This window comes from Ostrea edulis, chromosome 7 (genome assembly GCF_947568905.1).
Source record: "Ostrea edulis chromosome 7, xbOstEdul1.1, whole genome shotgun sequence".
NCBI lineage: Eukaryota > Metazoa > Mollusca > Bivalvia > Ostreida > Ostreidae > Ostrea > Ostrea edulis.
The window spans coordinates 74,435,592-74,461,411 of NC_079170.1; the positions used below are offsets into that span (position 1 = coordinate 74,435,592).

The window sequence follows — 25,820 nt, forward strand, 5'->3', positions numbered from 1 at the left end:
TACTTAATACAGTATTTGTAAATAGATTTGGTTACATAACTTCAGAGCATAATGTTGATGATTCATAACTTGATATTTGAAATAGATTTAATAGAATTTGAATATGTATCACTTGATCTTTAAAAGTCCCGTGGTTCCATCCATTGTCACGAAAATCAAATTATTGGATTTCTGGAAAAAAACATACTTTGTAAATGCACTATTATGAGTTTGATCACTGTTCGTTATCTTCACCTTTCACCATGTATATTTTTATTGAGATTCACATTTCTTTTTGTTATTAAACAATTTGAATTGATCACTTAATTTTACGGTTTGGGAAAACCAAGAAAAATGATATTAACAGAAAATTATAAATGTGATGCAATCTAAGAAATCTAAGAATATTGATCCAGTAAATATATTCTTACTCCACTATCAAGAGATCGCAATAAAGAAATGGTGATGACATGTTGACAGACAGTTATGCAGAACTAAGTTTGGAATGTATTGTGGTATGATGTTTTTAAATGTGAGTATATATAGATAATGTAAGCTTTGTCTGATTTGATGAATTACACATGAAAATAGGAAATGGTCAGAATAAATTGACGAAATAAATAACCATTTTACGGACAGAAATAGAACAGACGTATAGCACATACCTTATAAAAGACACAGAATACTTTTCCTCTTTACTCAGATTCTATTGAAATCAACGAGGCTTCATACGAATTGAATCTTTGTAATTACAACTATCGTTTCCAAAGATTATCATTATATTTAAGATGGGTGCTCTCTTTCTAATGGAGGCGGTGCTTTTAGTTTGTTTTGTATCAACCGTATCCGCAGGTATGTATTTTTAAAAATTCAAGTAAGTAAATTTCATATTTCGGTAATATCGGTAAATACCAATACAGGTAGTGTTAATACTATTGCTCCATGAAATGTCTACAGTGACATACAACTTACATTTTCATAATTTTATAATTCCTTATACCATGTAGATTTACATAAATATCTTTAGATACCGGTATGTGATAGTAGGGCTGAAACGACAATTTACATAATAACCTAATAATAGCATTGAATATTAATTTAATTACCAAGAATCACATTCATAATTTTAAACGCAAAATCTCTCTAAATTGCCAAACGGTGAGAAGCATGCTGACACGGTAGTTTAAACTTATAAAGTTTATTATTGCTTTCGTAAGAAGCAAGGTAAACACCATCCTGAACGTCATTTGACGCTATTTTATCCCTCATTGAGGTAGGAATAATCAGTGCAAGCCGATCCTGGTATATTTTACTTAACCAGTTTACGACTAACGTATCGAACCAAAAATTGAAGCAATGAATCGAACATTTATGTGAATCGTTTCAGCCCTATGTGATAGCAGAGACTGTTAAGCTAAATAAAATTGTCATATAATGGATTTTCTTGTGCAATGTGATACATTCTCGAAGTATTAATTCAATATAAAACCTTGTGTATATGTTCGCGGTAAACGTAATGCACGGGTTCGAAATTCCAAACACAAAATATCAACCCAAGGGCTATTCCTATTAATTTTTCTATGTATTTCTTTTTGTACTTCATGTTATTATCATACCTCACAATATTGGTCACATGGAAAATATGCAAATGAGGCTTTTAGATTGTCTCTGAAAAAAAGTGAAATATACCTAATGACAAATCTTTGATTATATATTTTCATTTAGTGAAATGGCCAGAGGGAACATATACGCTGGTCAAGCCAAAGACCGGATGTCCCACAGGGTGGCTGGAGGGATGGAGATACCAGGACAATGAAGATGATGATAACAAAAATCAATTAGAAGATCAGCACCACTTCTTTGGTAAACAGTCACACACTATGTGGATACGATCTTAAATACCTTCATCTGTAGTTAACATGTGTACTTTAAGGTATATAAGAAGGGGTTTACTCCAATACCGTGAAAAAAATCAACCGTCGTATTTCAAAAACATTACAAATGCCATGCAAGGCATGACTGCGGTAGTGATAGTGTGTGTGCTTCTGTCCATCGTCAAGATTGTGCTATTTTGATTACTGTCACCTTTAGATGTTGATCACTTTCTTAATTTGTTTATTCATTAAAAGAAAAATCTTACGTCGCATATGGTTAATGTTTAAATTAACATTTTAATGTTTACGCATAATAGCAACTTCAAATATTTCGATTTAAACTAATTTATGCTATGCTATGTCCCTGTGGATTCAAAATAAATAACACCTCATGGTCCTTCAAATCTGCTTCATACATAGATATTTTATTAAAAATAGATATCAACAACAAACTAACAATCAAATGTTATGATAAAAAGGATGTTTTCAGCCTCCTCATTGTCAACTCCCATGTATTTATTACAATGTTCCATTACCACATGTATATGGTATTTAATATCTTACCTGATTAAGTACACATGAGCTTCTTCCACGCTTGGTCAGTATTTAAATCACTTAACACTGCTGAAAAACAAGTTAATGATACAGGGGTTTCAAACACCTTGTGTAAAGTTGGCATTTCGCAAATTGTACGGTCGCTTTAACGACCTAGTTTGTCACTACAGCCCCTCATTGGGTCAAATACTGACTGACGTGTTTCATACCTATTGTTAGGCCGTTCTTGGCACACTGATTCTGGTTTGGTATCACTCCGTTTATACATGAATCAAGATATGGGGCTCACGGTGGGTGGGGACGGTCGACGGAGAATGTTAACTCCTCTTAGGCACCTGATCCCACCTGTGGTATATTCAAGGATCCACGTTTGACCAAATTTCAATGTTATGTTCCTTATACGAGTTATAAGATTCATAACTATTCATTATTTTTCCTGTTTATCATGAACAAATACCAATCTTTATGAATGCATGTAAATCACTTGCATACAGAGGATGTGGAGGTCTACAAGGCATGGAGAGATTAGCAAGTACATTCTTTGTTTCATAAGTTTCATTCTCTCTTGCTAAAGATCTCACTCAATGTAATGTACTCACTAAAATTCTGCATGAACCTTTATGATATTATTTGATATGTATTTCATTTATACGTTTAAACATATATCTAGCCTCTCGCTTATATGAGGATATATCTGCTAAATGAATCTGACATAGATCAATATAATAAAAAAATAATCCACTTACCCAGGTATCATTGGAACCCATCCAAGGGATATGAATTTCTCTTACTGCTCCAAGGATCCAAATGATGTTAATGCCGAAGGTAATTGGCCAAGTGGGGACTATTGTATTCTGAAGCATGGAAGTACGTGCCCTCATGGAGGTAATTGAATATATGATGTCTATTACTATTGACCAAATTGACATTACTTTGGAAAATTTAGATTATGTCTGTAGACAATTCTTATTAAAGGTAACTATTATTATTTCCCTATATTTTTTTTTATTCGATTGTAAATGCATATATTCCGTAATGTTGATTTGGTATGATTAAAGAGATGGAATAGTGATATGAATGTACTTTAGAAATCTGCACAACATTTGGTCTTTAATTCTAGGTTTTCAGAGTGGATATGTTTTTTGGGATGACGAAGACTCGAACAATAAGAACAGTGTCGGTGGAGAATTACCAAGTGGAGGTTTTGACAGGAATACAAGAATAGACTACTGCTGCAGGTACGTTTTAACACCAAGCAAGATGAAAATAGAATCTTACTCGCATTATATGCTTTATAGATGAATTAACATGCAAGGGTGTTTACGGTTGTAGTATTTCATTTTTTGTGTGGTCAGAATTTTGATTCCCCGTACTATATACTTCATATGCATGGACTCATCGATAATTTGCTAAACTTACTTGTCCCATAGGGATCCGGGTGTGAATAGATCCTTAGTACCGCTTGCTTGTCGTAAAAGACGAATGAGTGGGACGGTCCTTTTCATGGAATAGTAAAGAAAACCGAGACCCCGTGTCATAGCAGGTCTGGCACGATAAAGATTCCTGACTGCTTAAAGACCTGTGAGCGCTTAACCTAACCTTAAATTCTTGCGACCTTTCATCGGTAATGGTGACATATCCAGATTCATGAGTGAACAATTCTCGAGTGGAACGTGACACAATATATATAACCAACCAACCTAAACTTAAAACATTAATATAGTGCTGATCAGTTCGGGCTTTCCTATCCTTAATTTCCTTGCATTACAACATAGTATAATTTGCAGTTCGCCAAACTATCAATGAATGTCAAAATTTATAGAGTATTATATCTTATACACCTTTAAAAGAAGCAGGCGTTCAAAACCAAACAGATAATTAAACATTTTGTTCATGAGCAACCTACTCTGTATTTTAGAGATGACGGTCCCTACTCTACAGCTATCCAACTTCCAACATCGAAACCGTTTTATCTGTTGAGATACAACGACTTCTGCCAACAGGTCCAAGGAATGTTGGTGAGAGAAGAAACCGTGTATACAGATGATGAAGACGACAACAATATCAATAGTGTGCACGGAAGTTATCCATTCGGACCGGTCAGCGGACAAAGGAACTACAAGCTCTTCTATTGTTACTATTGGCCATCGCAATAAAGCACTGTCTTACGACAGTAATATTTCTAGAGCTGAATTCTATATGGAATCAAACATGATTTTAAAAAGTATTAGTTATGTTAACAACATATCAAAGCAGAGAGCTAACAATTTCGATCCAAATCTTCCTTGAAATTTATTTGAGTTTCATTTAATGCCTTAGTTTTCTGCTTTACCAAACATGTGGAAGAGAAGGAATATGAAGTAGACTACACTATCTTTCACTTTCTTTCTCTGCCATATATAACGTACATCGATTAAAAGATAACGTTTCAACGCGTATTAGAGGGAGAAACGTGTTTGTTAATCAAATGTACAGGAAAAATAAAGAAAACAAGAGGACCATGGACATCAATGGTTACCTAAAGATCAAACAGTATATTGCTCATAATTCCCGTACCACTTTTCAATTACATATATGTTCTCAATTTTCCAAGAGTACTGCGCCCCATAAAACCGTAGCAAAATGTGGACTCTAAATGCTGTATACCTACTGCATGTTTGATCAAATGCAAATATTCAGACTATATACACCAACAGTCTGTAAAATTGTACATGTGCCACTGCAGAGTACGCCGCGGTAGAATATGTCTCTGAAATGAAATATTCCTTTTCCATACACCATTGTGAAAATACGACAGCACCAAGGAAATACTATCAATAGCATAATATAACGTATCGTTAACTTAATGATTCTAAGAACTTCTGCTTCATACTTAGATATTTTATTGAAATTAGACATTAACGGCAAACTGACAAACTGTATGACAAACGGGATGATTTCAGCTTCTCCATCGTCAACTTCCCACATTTATGTAGCAATATTCCATTATCACCTGCATATGGTGTTTATATATCTCAACTGATTCGATATGCAGGAGTTTGTTCTGGGTATAGTCAGTTTTTAAATCGAGGTAAGCTACTGACAAACAAGTTGATGGTACAGGGATTTCAACAGTCTCGATTGAAGTCAGCATTTCGCAAATTCTATGGTCGTTATAACGATCTAGTTCGTCAATACAACCTCGCATTGGGTCAAATGCTGTCTGACGTGTTTCATACCGATTGTTAAGCCGTTCTTGGCACACTGATTTTGGCTGCGGATAACTCCGTTTACCTGATCAGGATATAGGGCTCACGGCGGGTGTGACCGGTCGACAGGGGATGCTTACTCCTCCTAGGCACCTGATCCCACCTCTGGTGTCTCCAGGGGTCCGTGTTTGCCCAACTATCTATTTTTTATTGCTTGTAGGAGTTATGAGATTGATCACTGTTTGTTATCTTCACCTTGCATAGTGTAGGGGTGTAGCCAAACTGATTCAGAAATCTGAAATTATCGTAAACTTCAATTAAGTACTGCTAGAGTAGTTTCCGGTTTAACATCATTGGCTACAAGGAAATATCCGTATCCTGCAACCGGGTGGGAACCACTTTACATCGGAACAAAAACTAGGAGACTGAAAACAATTTGTAAAGTCAACTCCAATTTAGCTCCTCGGTATCTCTCGGATATTTTTTCAAGCATTACATCCCGTTCCTCAAAGTATGTAACAATGCTTTTTTTAAAGACAATAGTATTTCAAGATGCAGACTACAAACTAAAAAAATAAGCAAAATCCTTTCCTCCAACAGTCAGACAGGAGTGGCCCTATTTTCCTTTGGCGACAATGTAATCTGAACCTTTATCAAAATTTATGAAATACATCAGTAACTTTAAAATGTTCCCTCCCATTTATTTTGCATTCGAAGAGAGGTATTTAGATAGACAATGTTTCGACAGAACTGCATTCTTAATAAAGATATATTCCACTCAATATCGTTGAGAGCCCATGTTGCACATGTGGATCAATAGAGGATGAATGTAATTGTTTGCTTTCATGTATTGACAAAAATACCAGTAATGAATTCTTGAACAAGATGTTTAGTATGAAAGGTGAAAATAACGAACAGCAATCAATCTCATAACTCCTACAGGAAATACAAAATAGCTAGTTTGGCAAACACGGATCCCTGGACCCTGGAGACACCAGAGGTGGGATCAGGTGCCCAAGGGCAGTAAACATCCCCTGTCCACCGGTCACACCCGCTGTGCGCCCTATATCTTGGTGAGGTAAACGGAGTTATTCGTAGTCACAATCATGTGCCAAGAACGGTCTAACAGTCGGTATCAAACATGTCAGACAGCACTTGACCGAATGATAGGTTGTATTTGAAGAACTAGACCGTTATAACAAACTTCAAATAGTGAACACACATGTTCTACATTCTCGGCACTAAAGGTGATTACTATTTTTCTATCTTATTCATACATACATTGAACAAGAGATTGATTTAATTAATAATCAAGCAATGTACATTAATTTGCCATGTACAATTAGAATGTTGTAATATGCCAGGTCTAATACTGGATATCTCCCAGATATGTACTCGTAATGTTTAATGTTGATTAATAGTCATGCACATCACGACCTACTCTGTACTATTTATATAGGGAGAGGGCGATATATGTTTTTAGAACTTGTGTCCGATACCTTTGTAATCCTATTACAATAAAATAGAGGGCTCACGGTGGGTGTGACCGGTCGACAGGGGATGCTTACTCCTCCTAGGCACCTGCTCCCACCTCTGGTGTGTCCAGGGGTCTGTGTTTGCCCATCAATCTATTTTGTTTTGCTTGTAGGAGTTATGAGATTAATCACTATTCGTTATCTTCACCTTTCATTCAAACCACCTATAGTCTTTTTCTGATTAAGCGTACATGTATATCAAAGTTTACATCAACGCCTGGATTCAGCAATCCAGGTACAGTACCCGCAACGTTATTCTTGACATGATAAACGATAGAACACGACACATGCACGATAGGATAGGATACACGCACGATACGATAGGATACACGGTAAACCTGATAAACAAAATCGGAAGAAAAAGAACCATTATTAAAATATATGTAATAAACAATGTAATTTACTAATTTTCCCTTTCAGATCGGAACTTCCTATTTCTCTGTTAGTGTTAATTACAAATAATTGTTTCTAGCAAGGTGAAGACAAGCAACAGTGATCAGTCTCATAACTCTTACAAGGAATACAAAATAGATAGTTGGGCAAACACGGACCCCTGGACACACCATAGGTGGGATCAGGTGCCTAGGAGGAGTAAGCATCCCCTGTTGACCGGTCACACCCGCTGTGAGCCCCATATCCTGATCAGGTAAACGGAGTTATCCGCAGTCAAATCAGTGTGCCAAGAACGGCTTAACAATCGGTATGAAACACCGATAAACTAGACAAGGAAATGTCCAGATGAAGGAGCTTTCAGTTTTACTGTCCTCAGTTTGCTCGGCAAACCACTACCTACTTTTCAGACTACTTAGAATGAAATTGTGATAAATTTTCACCCTCTCTGGACCGACAATTAGCTCTTTTTCTGCCTTAAAATCGACAGCTTCATGTTCGCTTTCAAATATACTGTCTTTCCTCGATTCCTAAAAATAGCTTCTTTAACAAAACGAATAAAGCTTTCGGAAAGTATCTTACTTTTTCATTAGATTTAATATACGATCCCGATAGTTTCCCAAGCTACACGATAAACGATTTCCACGATAAACGGAAAACCTGATACACGCAAAATACGATACACGATAAACCTGATAAACGCAAAACACGATAGAAAACGGAAAACCTGATACACGATAGGATACACGCACCATACGATAGGATACACGCACGATACCATAAGATGCACGCACGATAGAGCACGATAGGAATGTCAAGAATAACGTTGAGGGTACTGTATAGGGATCAATATATTACAAACAGTTTACGAAATGGACAACTTCAGATATTCACTCATTGAATGGGTATCTATGTCGCTCTATTTTCGTAAAATGAATAAAACTTAATTTGTTTTATTCAATTAGCAAAGTTTATGATCTTCGTTGAATTCAGACATATCTTTCTTTGAAAGATTTTGTAGTAAATGACACATCTGTTAAAATTACAACAGATATGTTAGAGTATTTCTTTAATCCAAGCGCCAGGTCCGAAAAAAATGGAAGGAAATATTCATTTACATCGTAGAACTCTATGTGCATGTGTACACAAAGAAATTGAAAACGTTAAGTCTTGCCCAGGGATGTTTATTATGATATATCATAATTTTTCTTGTATCTACGCTATTTAATATTTCATATTTGTTCGCATATAGATCTGCCTTTTAGGTATATGAATAAATAATCATGGATTTGACATTGGTTTATTAAAACCTAACATGGTAGGGCGGAACCAAGTTATCTCCGCTATGACCTATATGAGTCTAAATCTAGATCTTGGGCTGTTTTTTCATTACCTGCATTAGAATAATAAAAATCACTTGTACAAAATACCACTGTTTAGTCACTATGCAATAGTAAACATAATTACGAAATATCTAATAAAAATACTTAATTAAACATACCTAATTTGACTTAAAAACTACAAAACCTTATCGTTATCACGTATTTGAAAAATCGGGCGAAGGTTCTAGTATACTGGTCCCCAGAAGCACACGACTGTGCATGAAGAGTTATTTCCCTTGTTGTTGCTAAGCGAAATGTAAACACGTCGCCATTTGCATTATCGCCTCGGATGCTGAGCAATGAAAATCGTGCGATAAAAATCCCCCATAGAAAAGCCCAACGGCGTTTAAGTATACTAAGCGAGGGCTTTGGGGCGGCAGCCCCGACAAGTCAAATATAATTTCGAATTGTCTTACCTTACAACATAAAATCATCTAAGATGTTGTTTGCATTAATCAGATCAAGGGGTTGAAGAACTCGTCGTTGTTTGGCAATCAAGGGTTCCTTTGGCTTTGATGAAGTAAGGTTGGGCACGAGTATCGAGGGGTCATAAACAGATTAGATGAGTTCTAGAAATTTGAGGAATGGATTTTGGCAGTCTGTAAGATATTTTTTTCGGATGCAGTACTGACTAAAATAAATATCGTACAGAGATTTAACTGTGCAGCTGACTGGTAATGACTTTTTAATGCACACCAAGTAGATTTTACCATATTGATGTGTGCCCCTGTATCGCGATCTACAAAATTTACAGAATGGTTTACTTTTAAATGTTCGAACCCTTCTTTATCAAGAATATCATAAGCTTTCCAGCAATCGTTAAATGAATATAAATAATCCTTTCTTAATCCTATTTTCCCGTTGTCACAGCTGCCACAGATGTTGCCGTCCAAATTTATCAAAACTGATATTCCTATTAAACAGTGAGTCAGCTCTCTTACAACAGCAGAAATAAAAAACGTTATGGGTATTTTATCGCAAATCAGCTGTTCAGTTTGTTTACATCAACACCAGTGACGTCGTATCATACGAATACCCATGACAATTACGTATATAAAGCGCAAGTAACCATTTTGCTCAACAACGGATTCCATTTATTTTGGAACGAAACATGTTCGTCTTCTTGTATTATTTTTCATTTCGGATTTAAAAAAAAAACAGATTCAAAAAACAGTTTTTTAAACTTCATTTTTAAAAAGGAATTCGAATTTTTGCTTATTTTTGTGATTTTTTCCCGTTTTAGCGATTTCACTGATCGCTAACGCGATAGTATATATACACTAAACTGCCTTCGGCAGCACATATGTTAGCACCATATTTTGTGGACCAGTATACCAGAAGTGTTCCAAATCGGGTACTATTGATTCTAGCCTACATTGCCAGGGTGTATTCTAGATAAATTGACTAGTTTAAATAAAGGGCAACCCGACATACAGCTTATGTGACATATCTATCCAGCGTTACCGTATGTAGAGGACTTTATCTGTGCGTGACGGGACTGATTCACCAACAGGGAGCGAATCGAATAGCGAGAGAAAAGTTAACAGCAAACTTAGTCTATGTTTCACACGAGTACTTAATGTCTTTGTGGATTTTGTTTAACTTATTATAACACTTCTGTACTATCCATCATTTAATCAGAATAAGAATTTATCTTGATTGTGCAATTTTCACTGGTTGTGTTTAATAATAAGTATCCCAATCGGACGTCTGCCTGTATTAAACAGTCGGATGATGGTCTACGGTTAGTAGTTTTCAGGCGTTTTTCTACACTTTCAAATTCTAATTCTCCAGTGAGACGTTAAGCAAGATACAATCTACACTTTCAAAATATTTTCATACAGAGAGAGAGAGAGAGAGAGAGAGAGAGAGAGAGAGAGAGAGAGAGAGAGAATACGGATTTATATGCAATATCATTTCCTGCTTCTGTTGGTTGCTTATTAAGCATTTACCACTGCTTGTGTGTGTTTTTAATCATTTTTTTTTAACTGAACAGCACGTTCAGTGGACATGTCACGCTTTTCGTGATTACTACCAATCATTGATAATTGATCATTGGTTTGATACAAGTGATTATGATTACAATGGTAGGGTTACCCAGCTATGAAGCTTGGAATAGGGATGTGCCAATTGAGACAAAACTCTTTTGCTTGAGTTGTGAAACATGTACTCAGTATGTTTGTCTGATGAATTACACGTTCATTGCCTAAATCAGTTTGTGGTAGAGAGACATGGTCTATAACATCATATTTTAAATCAGATAAAAATGCATTCTGTTATTAGGCACTTAGTCGTTTGTAATACTTGAAAACCGTTTTTTTTAGTTAAGAAACATCCATGTGAATAAAAAGAACCATTTAAACTGAAATACAGCAAAGTCACATATGATGTGGTGATTTGAATGTCTTCTGAAGTGTTTGAAGTTTTTTACTTTGATACGTGAGTGTACCTTCTGAAATCCCCATTAGACGTTTTAGTTAGATTTTTCTCCTCTGCGACAGCAGCCATAATGCAGAATCGAACAGATTATATGAATAAAAATATTCAAATTGAAATACAGCAAAGTGACATATGATGTGGTGATTTGAATGTCTTCTGAAGCGTTTGAAGAAATTTTTACTTTGATATGTGAGTGTACCTTCAGAAATTTTCATTAAGAATTGATAGTTAAATTAAAGTTGCTGATTGATGAAATATTGAAAAATCACTTGTTTCCACAATTTGTACAATATGTAATGGTCATTTTAGAAATATCATAATTCAAAGATTGATTTACTACTAGTTGTCAGCCAAGCTCAACATGATGTCGGATCACCTTTAGTATGGGATGACAATATTAAGTATGTTGTATCTAAGCAAATCTGCGTCAGAAATCCATCCAATAAAAAGTAATTGAGAGACAAGTCCCTTTGATTTTCCGACTTAGGTTTAATGTTGCCTATTCTTATCCACAATATGAATAGAAGATAGATTTATCACGACTTGTTTTAAACGTTTGCAAGAAAAACAATAATGTGCAAAAAATATTTTTTTTTGTCCAATTGTAGGGACACAGACAAAATGATTTATAGAATTTAGAAGTTCAGGAAACGATCATTCTAACGGGATTTATGGTACACGTTTCTTATTTCCGTCATTACTTGTGTCGATTTGTCATATAACTGTTCGTTATATTCACTTTTCATCGCATTCCCGTATTTGGGATCATCTGGAGGATGTAGATAACAGTGAATTTTCATTTTTGAAATTAAGCTATTTTTGTTACGAAGGGATGAGATGTAAATGATCAATAATGATCTCCTCAAAACTTTCCTTTGGTAGTATACATTAGACACTGTCTGCATTGAACTTTCACTTTTATATTGGACTATTTATATTGCGTAGTAAACTGTGTGGAGAATAGGGTGACCCGGGGTCATACTGAAATGGGGGGGGGGACCTGGTCATACTTATGAGATCGATGTGAATTGTATTGGGATGATAGAATAGCATACTTAATTTTGCGGAAGAAATGCCATTTTGACTCGAAATGCATGCATGCGTATTAATGTGCATCGGATTTACATCGAACTAGTGAATCAGACTTACTTTTTATTCTCCAATGAAATTGTTGTTTGATATTTATATCGTTAGTATAAGTCAGACCCTTACTGGTTGGCATGGTCAAAATCACAAATTTGCACTTGCATAACTTCTTGCGGATAAAGGGTCTGAACATATTCAAAGCATAGTTTGACATAAAAATGTCTACAAACCGATGTAAAATATACAATCACATGTCATTGTCTTTTGAAATTTCAATTATCTAAATAACCATAACTTTTTTTGTGTTTTTCGTTGCATTTTCAAGGTTATAAATGTATTTTGATATTCACAATCAAACATATAGGCACACATACTTCCCAGAGGTTACCAATGTATTCTGATAGTCCTAATCAAACGTATAGAGACAAATACTTTCCAGCACATACATGCAAGTGTGCCAAATTATGATTGGACGATTTTCAAATTGACATAGCTTTCCTATAAATAATGAAAACAAACTGAAATACTTTAAATATATCTACCGAACATATATTGAATGTCATCAACATTGTAGTTTCTGTGTAAACGAGGAGGTTATTCATATTCGGTCTTGATAGGAAAGACCGAGTATAATTAACCCCGTCGTTTCCAAAGAAATTATCAACATTGATGCCAAGTCGTGCATGTCTGCTCGTGCATTGATTTCGTTCATTTGTGAAGCACAAAAATGGTCCTAGCTTTCGAATAAAATACTCGAATGAATTGGAATTTTCTTTGTACGTGTATAATTAGAATATCTATTGACAGTATCAACAACAAATCTTACTCCAATTCCCGTGCGGTTGAATGCTCGTCCATTGTGAATTTTGACGGGTAAATGCAAATACCGGTCTATCAAATGGTTAGATTTGAATTGTTTTGAAAATTACATTGAGCACTCTATTTTGGATTCCCTATTCATTGGTATTGTAAAATGTACATTCTAAAACACACACGCAGATGCACTCAAATTGATTGGCTAATATTCATTTACATATATCCCCTTCATGAATGAGAGAGATGTGGAATGATATTGAATTCATATTGAGATACATATTCCACTTTTTGGCACGCTGTTTTTGGCTATATTTAGCTCTAAAGCTTCATAGTTATTTCGGATTTCAAACATATCGGTTGAGCATCACCGAAGAGACATTATTTGTCGAAATGCGCATCTGGTGCATCAAAATTGGTACCGTATAAGTTTTACATTATGACACCTGGGTCGAGGCCTCTGCTGGTGGACTGTTAGTCCCCGAGGGTCTCTACAGCCCAGTAGCTAAGTACTTCGTTACTAGCTTGAAAATACGAATGCATATTTAATTGCTGTAATAAAAATTCATTTCAAAATTAAGGATTAACTCCCTCACGCATAGCTCTTATCCTTGGACGAATTTGGCTCCACTTTTTGGCACGCTGTTTTTGGCTATATTTAGCTCTAAAACTTCCTAGTTATTTCGGATTTCAAACATTTGGGTTGAGCATCACTGAAGAGACATTATTTGTCAAATGCGCATCTGGTGTATCAAAATTGGTACCGTATAAGGTTTACATACATATAAACACTCTTAAAGGTCCCTGCATAATTCCTAAATGAGTGCATTATATTGAGTTACATATTAAGTAAGATATAATCAAACTTATCAAACATAGAATGTACTTGTTAATCTCTTTATGCAAGGTGAAGATAACGAACAGTGATCAATCTCATAACTCCTATAAGCAATACAAAATAGATAGTTGGACAAACACGGACCCCTGGACACACCAGAGGTGGGATCAGGTGCCTAGGAGGAGTAAGCATCCCCTGTTGACCGGTCACACCCGTCGTGAGTCCTATATCCTGATCAGGTAAACAGAGTTATCCGCAGTCAAAATCAGTGTGCCAAGAACGGCTTAACAATCGGCATGAAACACGCCAGACAGCATTTGACCCAATGCGAGGTTGTATTGACGAACTAGATCGTTATAACGACCATATAATTTTCGAAATGCTGACTTCAATTAAGACTGTTGAAATTCCTGTACCATCAACTTGTTTGTCAGTAGCTTACCTCGATTTAAAAACTGACTATACGCAGAACAAGCTCTCGCATATCGAATCAGCATCTTCACAAGTCAAGGGTTATTGATTCGTTACCTCGCACTAACCCTTGACATCAGTCGCTATTTAAAAGTTGGGCTCGAGAAGAAAAATGATTGGTTTGCAGCCTGGAGCTGCTAACCAATCAGACAACGGCTTTTATAATCGGTCGAAACCAAAACTAAACAGTAAACACGCATGGCGACGGCATTATGGTGTAGAATTTGTGGCCAATTAGTACAAGACAGATACCATCGATTGATTTTTGGGAGTTCGTTTTGTTTGAAGAAACAATTAGACGAGGTTTTGGGGTATGAGCCGAATGAAAATGATGGATTGTCGAAGTACGTGTGTCGACTATGTTTTAACAAATTAAACAAGTTGTCTAAAATTGACTATGAACTATATAATAATATACAACAATTAAAGGACGAAAAATGTGAATTATTGATTACGTTACGAAATAATTTAACACGCAATGATGTTGAAAAGTGGGGCGACTATCAGCGTCACTGCATTTCCCCCCAAAATAATGGAAACAACTTCGTAAGGTAGCGATTTACCACTGCCGGTTTTAGTCCCAATAAAAACATCTTTTCCTTCTCTGATACATGATATCGAAAGCTTTTGGTTTTCAGTCAAATGATCGATTTGATGTTTTTCACATCTTTTCATCAACGGACGCCATTTTTTACTTTCTGTTTATTCCCTTACCAAACTTTCATCTGAAACAAGAAATCCCATTGGCTGATTAATTTTAACGTTTCGCGTCATCCTTTTTCTCGAGCCCAACTTTTAAATAGCGACTGATGTCAAGGGTTAGTGCAAGGTAACGAATCAATAACCCTTGACTTGTGAAGATGATCGAATCAGTTGAGATATATAAACATGCCTTGCAGACGTCTAAATCCTCCGTGTGCACGTGATTAACATTGATAAAGAATGGTGTTTTTCATTATGGGAATTCATTTCAAAATTTAGGATTATCTCCCTCATGCATAGCTCTTATCCTTGGACGAATTTGGCTCCACTTTTTTTGGCACGCTGTTTTTGGTTATATTTAGCTTAAAACTTCATAGTTATTTCGGATTTCCAAACATTTGGGTTGAGCATCACTGATGAGACATTATTTGTCGAAATGTGCATCTGGTGCATCAACATTGGTACCGTATAAGTTTTACATTATGACCCCTGGGTCGAGGCCTCTGCTGGTGGACTGTTAGTCCCCGATGGTCTTTACAGCCCAGTAGCTAAGTACTTCGTTACTAGCTTGAAAATACGGATGCATATTTAATTGCTGTTATAAAATTTAGAAATTCATTTCAAAATTTAGGATTATCTCCCTCATGCATAGCTCTTATCCTTGGACGAATTTGGCTCCACTTTTTTGGTACGCTATTTTTGGCTATATTTAGCTCTAAAACTTCCTAGTTATTTCGGATTTCAAACATTTGGGTTGAGCATCACTGAAGAGACATTATTTGTCGAAATGTGCATCTGGTGCATCAAAATTGGTACCGTATAAGTTTTACATACTACAAAAGCCTACGACGTAAGATTATTGATAGTGATAAAACTCACAGGCATGATGCGCGTGTATGCATGTGCATTATTTTTATATTTCCCCTTCCCATTGATTTTTTTTAATTTATCTTGTAATCAGATATCTAAACTTGTAATGCATCGACATGCTCAACTTTCTTGACAGCGTGTGCATGCACGTGCATGCACTGATATTTGATTAGTTGATACTAAAATGTTCATAACTGATTTCAAATAATATGTCAGTAATCAATAATCAAATCAATAATATCAAAGATACTGACCAACATAAGATAGTATATTCAGACGCATCTGGTGCATCAAAATTGGTACCGTATAAGTTTTACATTTCGCTACACAGACTCATGTCTTCAAACCACGTGTAGAAGATAATGACTATCGTTATCTACATCTACAAATGATACACTATCATCCTGAAAGGTTTCAAATCGATCTTTTCTGTTCTTTATGAGAACATTACCAGAAAAAAAAAATAATGACTAGTACTAATTGCAATGGGACCGTTACAGATGTTCCTCAAACATTTCAATATATAACTATTTTATAGCGCTCAGTCCTTTTGATGCTAAAAGTCACAGACATTTGAATATTAACCAATCATTAGTTTCTTTTTATGATGTATAGAATGTGTCTTAAAAATGAAATACAACAGGTGCTAGCCTTAGCCTGGTTTAGGTGAAACATCAAAAATTAATATCACAGAAAAAATGATAATACAACCGATTGAATTACGTTTCAGCACAATAAATCATTTCGAAAAAAGGCAAAATTCTATCCAAAAGCAAACCAAAATCTTCAATATACATGTATTAAAATTGTGTTGCCTCTGGTACTGAAATCCATAAACCTCACCAAGTATTTTTTTGTAAATCTCAGAGGTAGGCTCGTTTATTTTTATCCGTTTCCTTACGTTCATTGTAATGAACAAGACCATATTTCTTTTATAGATCCTGTTGACTATATTACCACTCAGTCGAACGTCCAACTGGGACTTTAGATGTTCATGTGTTGAAAATTAAAGAAACTAAAATGATATATTTTGTAAAACTCTTTACTGCCAATACAACCCAGGATCGCAGCTAGATGAGTTCGATGTGGAGTCTTGAAATGTCCCAAGACGAAGCCCTGGTATGTTTAGTAGCATCCTGGAAACATGAAATTCATATTTTGGTCCGATCATTCCCATGCAATTCCATGCTATTAATATTATAGTGAAATCAGAAACCTTGTTTTTATTCATCATCTAAGGGATCGGTCAATATTTATTGGGGGATTGCAAAATGCAATAGGACACATATTTATTTTTACTTGCATACTGATAGTACTCCAACTTTTTTTTATTTTCAACACTGATAGGACAGCTATATATTTTTTTGGGCAAATGCATCAATGAACAAAAAATATCATAAGGTATTTCAAACTTTTAATTGAACTATTTTAAAACAATAATACTTAATTGTGTGCATGCTTTATTTCATGTCCAAATTAAATTTACTAAAAAAAAATTTGCAGTAAAATACTAGCACTTGAATTTTTTAAATATAAAAACATGTAATGAAAGGTGAAGATAACGAACAGTGATCAATCCCATAACTCCTACAAGCAATACAAAATAGATAGTTGGGCAAACACGGACCCTTGGACACACCAATGGTGGGATCAGGTGCCTAGGAGGAGTAATGAAAAATCTTTAAAAAAGTATTCAGCTGTGAATGAAAGTGCAAACATTACGTGTAAGTTTTGCATGGAGTATGGATTTCAATCACAGAAGCTAAAAATAGTATATCATGTTGGTCATTATTTGAAAGACACAGACCAGAATGCAATTAAAATTTAAAGACATCTTTAATAATTTTACAACCTATGGATGGGTCAAATGCTGTCTGATTTTGACTGCGGATAACTCCGTTTACGTGATCAGGATATAGGGCTCACGGCGGGTGTGACCGGTCAACAGGGGATGCTTACTTCTCCTAGGCACCTGATACCACCTCTTGTGTGTCCAGGGGTCCATGTTTGCCCAACTCTCTATTTTGCATTGCTTATAGGAGTTATGAAATTGATCACTGTTCGTTATCTTCACCTTTCGTGGAGAATACTGAGATGTGAAAAATAATTCAACATGAGACAACAATTCAGTAAAACAGTAATTGAAAAATAAGGACTTTAAACAACAATTTAACCAAAAAAAAAGATGAAAATAATGAGATTTCTAGACAAATAACCGAACAAACATGACAAAGTAACAAAACTTTTTCAGGAGCTTAAATCCCTCAGCTGATATAACTGGAGATACAATTATGAAGAACACTAGAGGTTTTTAAAATGAAGTAAAAATGGTGTTTAATCACACACACACACACACACACACACACACACACACACACACATATATATATATATATATATATATATATATATATATATATATATTTATTAGATAGGATGCACACTTTTTAATTGAACATCTAATATAGGACAGGGACTTTTTTGTATTTTTAAAAGATAGGAGATGGGTCTTTTTTAAAATGGAAATGTGAAATGCACCGTTCCCAACCCCGCAATAAATATTGACCGATCCCTGAATCATTGATTTGGATTGGAGACTATGAGATGGTATAACATACAGTGCATTAAGGTATGCTAAGCGAATGCAATTCCGCGGCGAATAATTTGCACATTAATTGCACAACAGAAGATTTGTATATTGATTATGATATGAAAAATATATATAAAAGGACATATACATCTAACAGATGACTTTGAAATAACCTTGAATACGGTAAGCTTTAAAAGTATAGATTAGAACGGTATTAGATTGGTCTGTGTTATCCCCGGTGTTCGTCTTAAACGTGTTTCTGTTTATTTCGTTATTTATATGTTAATTCGTCCGCTCCATTTATAAATATGCTGTCTACTGCGGTGCTATATATTTAAATCCAAAGTTAATGGCATATTCACCGGGTAGATACACTAAAAGGTAGCACCCTCTCATGACGTACATTATGTGATATAACATCGAAATCTGATGCTAGTTTGTTCTTCAAATGTTTCTAAAAATAAGTATTCACCAGAGAGGTACTGTATTACCCCGTCTTCATGGCATGTGTTATGTACTTTGATATTCAATTGTAAAATTGGAACATGTTCTAAGTATAGAAACTGTAAGACATTTATTTAACTTCCTGTAGGTAAATCCAATTTGATTGCAATCGTGATATTACATAACATGAACAAACTCTAATTATCCAATAAGTCAAAATGAAAAGTGAAGATAATGAACAGTGATCAATATCATAACTCCTATAAGTAATACAAAATAGATAGTTAGTCAAACACGGACCTCTGGACACACCAGAGATGGGATCAGGTACCTAGGAGGAGCAAGCATCCCCTGTATAATATTTCACATTACCCGATAACATTGTTCCTTTGTTTACATGTTATGGTCTGATAGTTATTGAGTGTGGTGTTATGGAGTCATGACCAGGTACTTAACTCTTAACTCTTTGTCGCACGAAAATACATGCCAGTGAGTTAGAGGGCTCAAATATTGTTTATAATTAATGAATTTTATTTGAAAAACAAGCATCTGTTATATTCATGAAACCTTGTTTGCCCAACTTTCTGTTTTTTTATCCCTTAGAAGACTTATGAGATTGATCGCTGTTCGGTATTTTCACTTTTCATATACACATTTGGCAATATTTTTATCTTTCAAATGTGCATCAGTACGTCTGGCATGTTCCAATCTCTGTGATAATCCTATTTTCATTTTTTAAAAATTCTATATAGGAGTAATTAAATTGAATATTTTCATCTTGAAATTGCAAAATGGCAAACGAAGAGAAAATACTCCAAACAATGACGATATGATGAATATGGAATTCTCGTAATTTGCGTTTTGGTCCTTTATATTATTCAGACTTTACAACTGCTTGACGTGTAAAACATGATTACCATTGCCAATCATGATTTTTTAATGGCGCAAGATATATATAGACCTGTTTATTAAATAGAGTATTTTGTATATTATATGGACCTTCATTTGCTTTCGTAGGTAATACATTTGTTAGTTTAAAAAAATCCAAACTGAAACTGATTGCATTTTCAGGATCAAGATTGGTCATTATCAGAAAATGGGCGGTTCCACATTTAGAGATGCAATTTTCTTACTCAGCTTTGCTTCTGTCATCTCAGCAGGTATGGTGTTTTTGTTAATATCGAATCAACAAATCAACAAATCTTATCAAATATTGCATTATGAAATTATTATGTTATAATATTATTCTTAATTTTGTGTTCATTATAGCAATATGTAGATATTGATCCCTATCCATTATCTTCACCTTTTCCCAGTTCCTTACTGACAATATTATATTGAATCGTTGAAGTACTTAATTGACTTGTTAACATACTGTTTAACCTTTTAGTAACGCCAAAGAATATTTCCCTGATTTCAGCTTATTTAAGTTTTTGCTTTTGTTTTAATTAGATGAGCGTTCCGCAAATTTTATCGTTGCTATACTGATCTTATTATACAACATGTACTTAGATACTGTTTCTTTGTGCTTCATTCTACGTGTGTAATTGTTGGGCTGTTCTTTGCATTTTATTTGGACTACCAATCACTCCATTTACTTGATGACGATATAGGGTTCACAGGGGGTGTAGCAGAAAGGTGATGATAACGAACAGTTATCAATCTCATAACTCCTATAAGCAATACAAAATAGATGGTTGCGCACACACGGACCCCTGGACACACCAGAGGTGGGATCAGGTGCCCAGGATGAGTACGGATCCACTGTCGACCGGTCACATCCGCCGTGAGCCCTATATCCTCATCAGGTAAACGGAGTTATTCGTAGTCAAAATCAGTGTGTCAAGCTTGCTTTTCTTTGGCACCCCGTCCCTGCGGATTCCAGGACAGCGTGTTTGACATATTTTTACTTTAGAGGACTTTTGCAAGAGATGATACAATTAATCAAGCTGTTTCCATTTCTATAATGATTAACGCTGTCAGAGGTGAAAAGAAAAAAGGGTATCTTATGAGATAGGGGACATAGTGGACATCAATTTACTTTTATGTTCCATCTACAAGCGTGCATAACATATTACAAAGCCTCCGGTAGGTCTCTTAAAACGATGTTCAGATCTCAGTATTCCATCCCTAGTATTAGTGATATCTATGTGATAGCATCTATTGTAGGCAATGTATGTATGCGATATCTTATTCATTACAATTTTACTGAAATTATTTAAAATATTTGAATGAAAAACATCTGCTTATATATTTGCATTCAGTGAAATGGCCAGAGGGAACATACTCATTAGTCAAGCCAAAGGCCGGATGTCCCTCTAGGTGGTTGGAGGGATGGAGATACCAGGATAATGAAGATGTTAATAACCGAAACATTCTAGGAAACGGGCATCATTTCTTTGGTAAATAATCACGATATCTGAATAAGATAGGATATACTTTTATACTGCGTCATTGGACGGATATACCGTGCTGTTTTCAAACACCATGACAAAACAAAAACAACCCTCATGCTCCCAAATACATCACATACAAGCTATGCCCCTGCTACGGATAGTGTGAACTCAAAATAAGATACTCTACAGTGTCCTTCGCATTTAATTTGTACTTAGATATATTTTGTTAAATATATACTAACGACAATTGAACAAATCAGCTTCATGATTCCAGCTTCTACATCTTGAACTTCCCATATTTACGTAGCTATATTCTTTTATCATCCGCAATTGTGTTTATATGAAGGGTGAATATAACGAACAGTGATCAATCTCATAACTCCTACAAGCAATACAAACTAGATAGTTGGGCAAACACGGACCCCTGGATCTCAACCAATTTGATACGCAAGGCCTTGTTGTGTGTATGATTGGTTTCTAAATCGAGGCAGATTACAGATAAACAAATTGATATTTAGGGATTTCAACATTCTCATTTAAAGAGGCTTGCACCTGAGATTTGTAGTAATGTCAATGTTTTGGGAAGTGTAATTTTGATTTCTACATTGAAGGAAAAGTGGGAAATTAAAACAAACTGGGTTCGCAACGCTTGTTATTGAGCTACATTGTGCTAAACATTACCTTTTGCATTTAAAATGTATTCAACTAAACTCGATGTGTCTGTTGATGTCAACACTGCATAAGCAACACAAATCATATTGTGTAAGAACACTACAGATAAAATAGTTTAACACTAGTAATGGAAATAAATGATGACCTTTTTGGACTTGATATACGAAACAATCATGACATCAAATTTAACTTTAAAAGGACACATTAGAAGTAATGTCGGTTTCGAAAATTTAGCATAATTTTCAAGGCCTTGTCTTGAAATTGAAAATGGAACTTAAAAAGTGTGAGTCAAAGACCATATCTTTAAACTATTGACGAAAATACTCAATTTTTATGTAAAAATTTGAGTAGATTAATTGAAAATCTTTGAATAATCGGTGTTTTGTTTGCAAAACATATAGCAAAGAAATTAATGAATTACAACATTACAACAATTGAACTGGTTCTAAGTCTCAAGTACTCGTATCATAAATTATAAAACTGAAATACACGTATAGGAGTATAAAATAGAAGTTGTAGGGATGAAACAGAAACTGTAATATACCGCAGATTAAACTTTATTTGGTTTATCAGTCCTTCCACTACAGGATGCCAATCCCGCCAAACCCTTTTAAAATTTGAATTGACCCTTTTTTCAAGTGCATAGGGCTCTTTAAGGAAGTTAGCTCTTGAGCTTTTGAGCAATTTCGGTCTGATAAAATGTTATTCGGTCGAGTAATATTGAACCAATTGTCCAGTAAGTACCAGAGGAACTTTTGATGCACTGCGCCAGTGGGGGATTTAGAGGGGGGGGGTCCAACAGTCCTCCTACCTTTCGCCACAAATTCAAAAATAATGCAAGTAAAAACTCACGACTTCTCACCCAAAATGGCTGAGTATTTTGGATAAAACTTTACTTTCACCCCCCCCCCCGTCGGAAATCCTAAATCCGTCACTAATTTGACATCGAAGAAAACGGGAACGTGATTAATTAAAGTAATTTCATCACTTGGAATAAGTGTCTGAATTCAGCCAATTTCAGACATTCAAACTTACGATATTTTATAACTTACACACAGGATTCTGTGTACAGTCTTGCAAGAACGAAAATGGGTTCAGATTAATCACTTCAAACCATATTGAAGGTGTACAAATGTCATAAATGCTTAGAACAGTTGCCATTAAATCGGACTGCATTCCAGTAACGAGACAGACGTCAAATCCTTACAATGTATGGGTGCTGGTGCACCCGTCAGGGCAAATTGTGTCTGGAGGTTGTATCTGTTGCGCAAGTTTTTGTGTTGTTTCAAATCTTGTCATATATTAGAAATAGATTATATTACTGCTAAGCAAAATTATATGGTAAAAGTATCACACCATGTCAGATATCATTCCCATTGTGGTATCATGTCATTCAATAATCAACATATATTTGATTTTTCATGTTTTTGTATATCATAATTTCTCAATTCCCAACAGCTGTTTAGTTCCTTTCGTTTTTGTAGTAACTGTTGTTGATCATTTTGCAAATTGTCTTGATATTTCAAAGCTAGCATTTTTGTACTCTGATCGGTGGCTATGTTTTATTATCATCATGAACATTTGAACATCACCACTGTCATTTTTATGTTACGAATTGATCATGGATTGGTAATAATATCCAAGCAACTGATATTAAAGTATTCCAAGAGGGTAAATGTAATCAATCTAAGAAATATTCAAAACAAATTAAAAGATAGATAATAAACTTTATTTGAATTTACAGTAGCACTAATTTGCATTTGAAACTTAAAACACGTTCAATTTTCCAGTGCATAACGGTTCATTAGAACATAAATGACAACATTCTATCATTTTTAAAATTATAATACACTTTATAAAAAATGCTCCCACATTTTCATGAATATTCTCTAATCGTTTGTAGCGATCTAGAATCTATTGTTGCGATAATGGAAAGTGCAAATATTCAATGACACTCACGCCTCCGTCACTGGATGTACACGCGACTCTCTGGACAAACAACATCAGGGTTCTAGGATTTTGACTTCAAATCCAGGAGCTCTGTCATTTGTTCCATTCTTATATCTGTCTGTACCTCCATTTCTGTTTTCTTGATGTTTCGAGGTGACGAGAAACCAATATAACTGCGATTAGTGGAATAATTATCATCACTAAAACAAAGTTTCCGATATCTGGAAAAAGAATAATGAAAATAAATTTTGTGGCTGTACTGAATATTTTTAAACAGAATACCAGTGGTTTAATGTGCAACCAATTTGTCTCTACTTCACTTGAAAAAAGAGAGGGGGGGGGGGGTTCTGATTTAAAAAAAACCCTTTTATACCAAACGAAACATTACTGAAGCATATAGGTTAAATGAAGCTTTAGATGAAAGCAGTTGTATTACACTCCATTAGGATGCTACCCAAATATAGTATCTAATGAGTCTTATTTCCTCGCATATAAAATTGAGACCCCCCCCTCCTAGCACCACCAACACTGTTTTTCGCAGTGTTCCACTATGTCCAATGCAATTTTTTTATAATTTGTTGAACAAACTTTATAAACATGTTCAGAATGTATATATATATATACATGTATGAGAATGAATAGTGAACATTCATTGAATTAATTTGTAAAATATAAATTACAAACCAGTTCATGCTTCTGTGAGATGGATGGCTCGACGTCCCGCTTGTCGAAAGAACTCGTACTTTTCAACTTCAAAGGCTGTTTATAATTGTTGTTGGCAAACAGTCAGGTAGGGATTTTTCTTTGTAGGCGTTCAATCTACGAAGTGTTTGGAGTACAGTCTATAACTAGTACAAGTCCATGATGTTTCGAAGGGTCGTAATCAATTTGTCTCATCAACTTTAATCACGCTTTTCGGATCTTTTGTCTGTGCCAGAAAGGGGTAGAATGTAATGTTTTTCGTATAACCATACTTTTCCATCTTTCAAGAGTCCTCACCCTGAGCAGTAGTATCTTGCTTTTGATCCCTTCGTTTCTTCCCAACAGATGCTATTTTACCGGAAGTATCGAAGCCTAACCAAATTTTGAAATCACGTGATCACGTTATATAAAATCTAGAATAAACACGCGTTCCGGCACTAACTCGAAAATGGGCTATTCAAACATTTGGTCTCAAACCCCATTTTTTATACATCCATTTTCAATTTTAAGACAAGACCTTGAAAACTATGTAAAATTTTAGAAATTGACATTACTCCTAATATATGTTTTAAACTCGCAGATTTGATATAATTTTGTTCGTATATCAAGTGCAAAAAGGTAGTTTTTCATTTCCATTACTTGTATTAAACTTTTTTTTATCTGTATTGTTAGAAGACATGATTATGTATCTATTTTATGTAATGATTGATTTTTGTTGCTTATATTGTATTGATACCACCAAGTAAATCAAGTTAAATTGAATAAATTTTAAGTGCAAAGAGGCAATGTTTAGAACATTGTAGCTCAATAACAAGCATTGCGACCTCCCGTTTTTCTTTCCAATTTCCTAATTTTCGTTCAACATGAAATTTAAGATACATTTACCAAAAAATGACATTACACCAAATGTGAGGTGCGAACCTCTTTAAAGTCAGCATTTTGCA

The 25,820-nt window shown here is 35.0% G+C and overlaps 1 protein-coding gene across 1 annotated transcript; it reads left to right on the forward strand.

Annotated features, from left to right (window-relative positions):
• The first annotated feature begins 662 nt into the window (after window positions 1–662).
• LOC125648716 (uncharacterized) lies at window positions 663–4,593 on the forward strand. Its single transcript, XM_048875720.2, has 5 exons — window positions 663–831; window positions 1,705–1,842; window positions 3,159–3,293; window positions 3,529–3,646; window positions 4,327–4,593. The coding sequence occupies exons 1-5, from the start codon at window positions 768–770 to the stop codon at window positions 4,562–4,564; spliced, it is 693 nt and encodes a 230-aa protein (XP_048731677.2). The 5' UTR covers window positions 663–767; the 3' UTR covers window positions 4,565–4,593.
• The last annotated feature ends 21,227 nt before the right edge of the window (window positions 4,594–25,820 follow it).

What these genes read in the sequence shown, in the direction of transcription:
- LOC125648716 (XM_048875720.2), top strand. Translation starts at nt 768, where the DNA reads ATGGGTGCTCTCTTTCTAATGGAGGCGGTGCTTTTAGTTTGTTTTGTA. An exon ending in AGATCAGCACCACTTCTTTG is followed by an intron (nt 1,843 to 3,158) that starts GTAAACAGTCAC and finishes CCACTTACCCAG; the next exon opens with GTATCATTGGAACCCATCCA. An exon ending in AAGTACGTGCCCTCATGGAG is followed by an intron (nt 3,294 to 3,528) that starts GTAATTGAATAT and finishes CTTTAATTCTAG; the next exon opens with GTTTTCAGAGTGGATATGTT.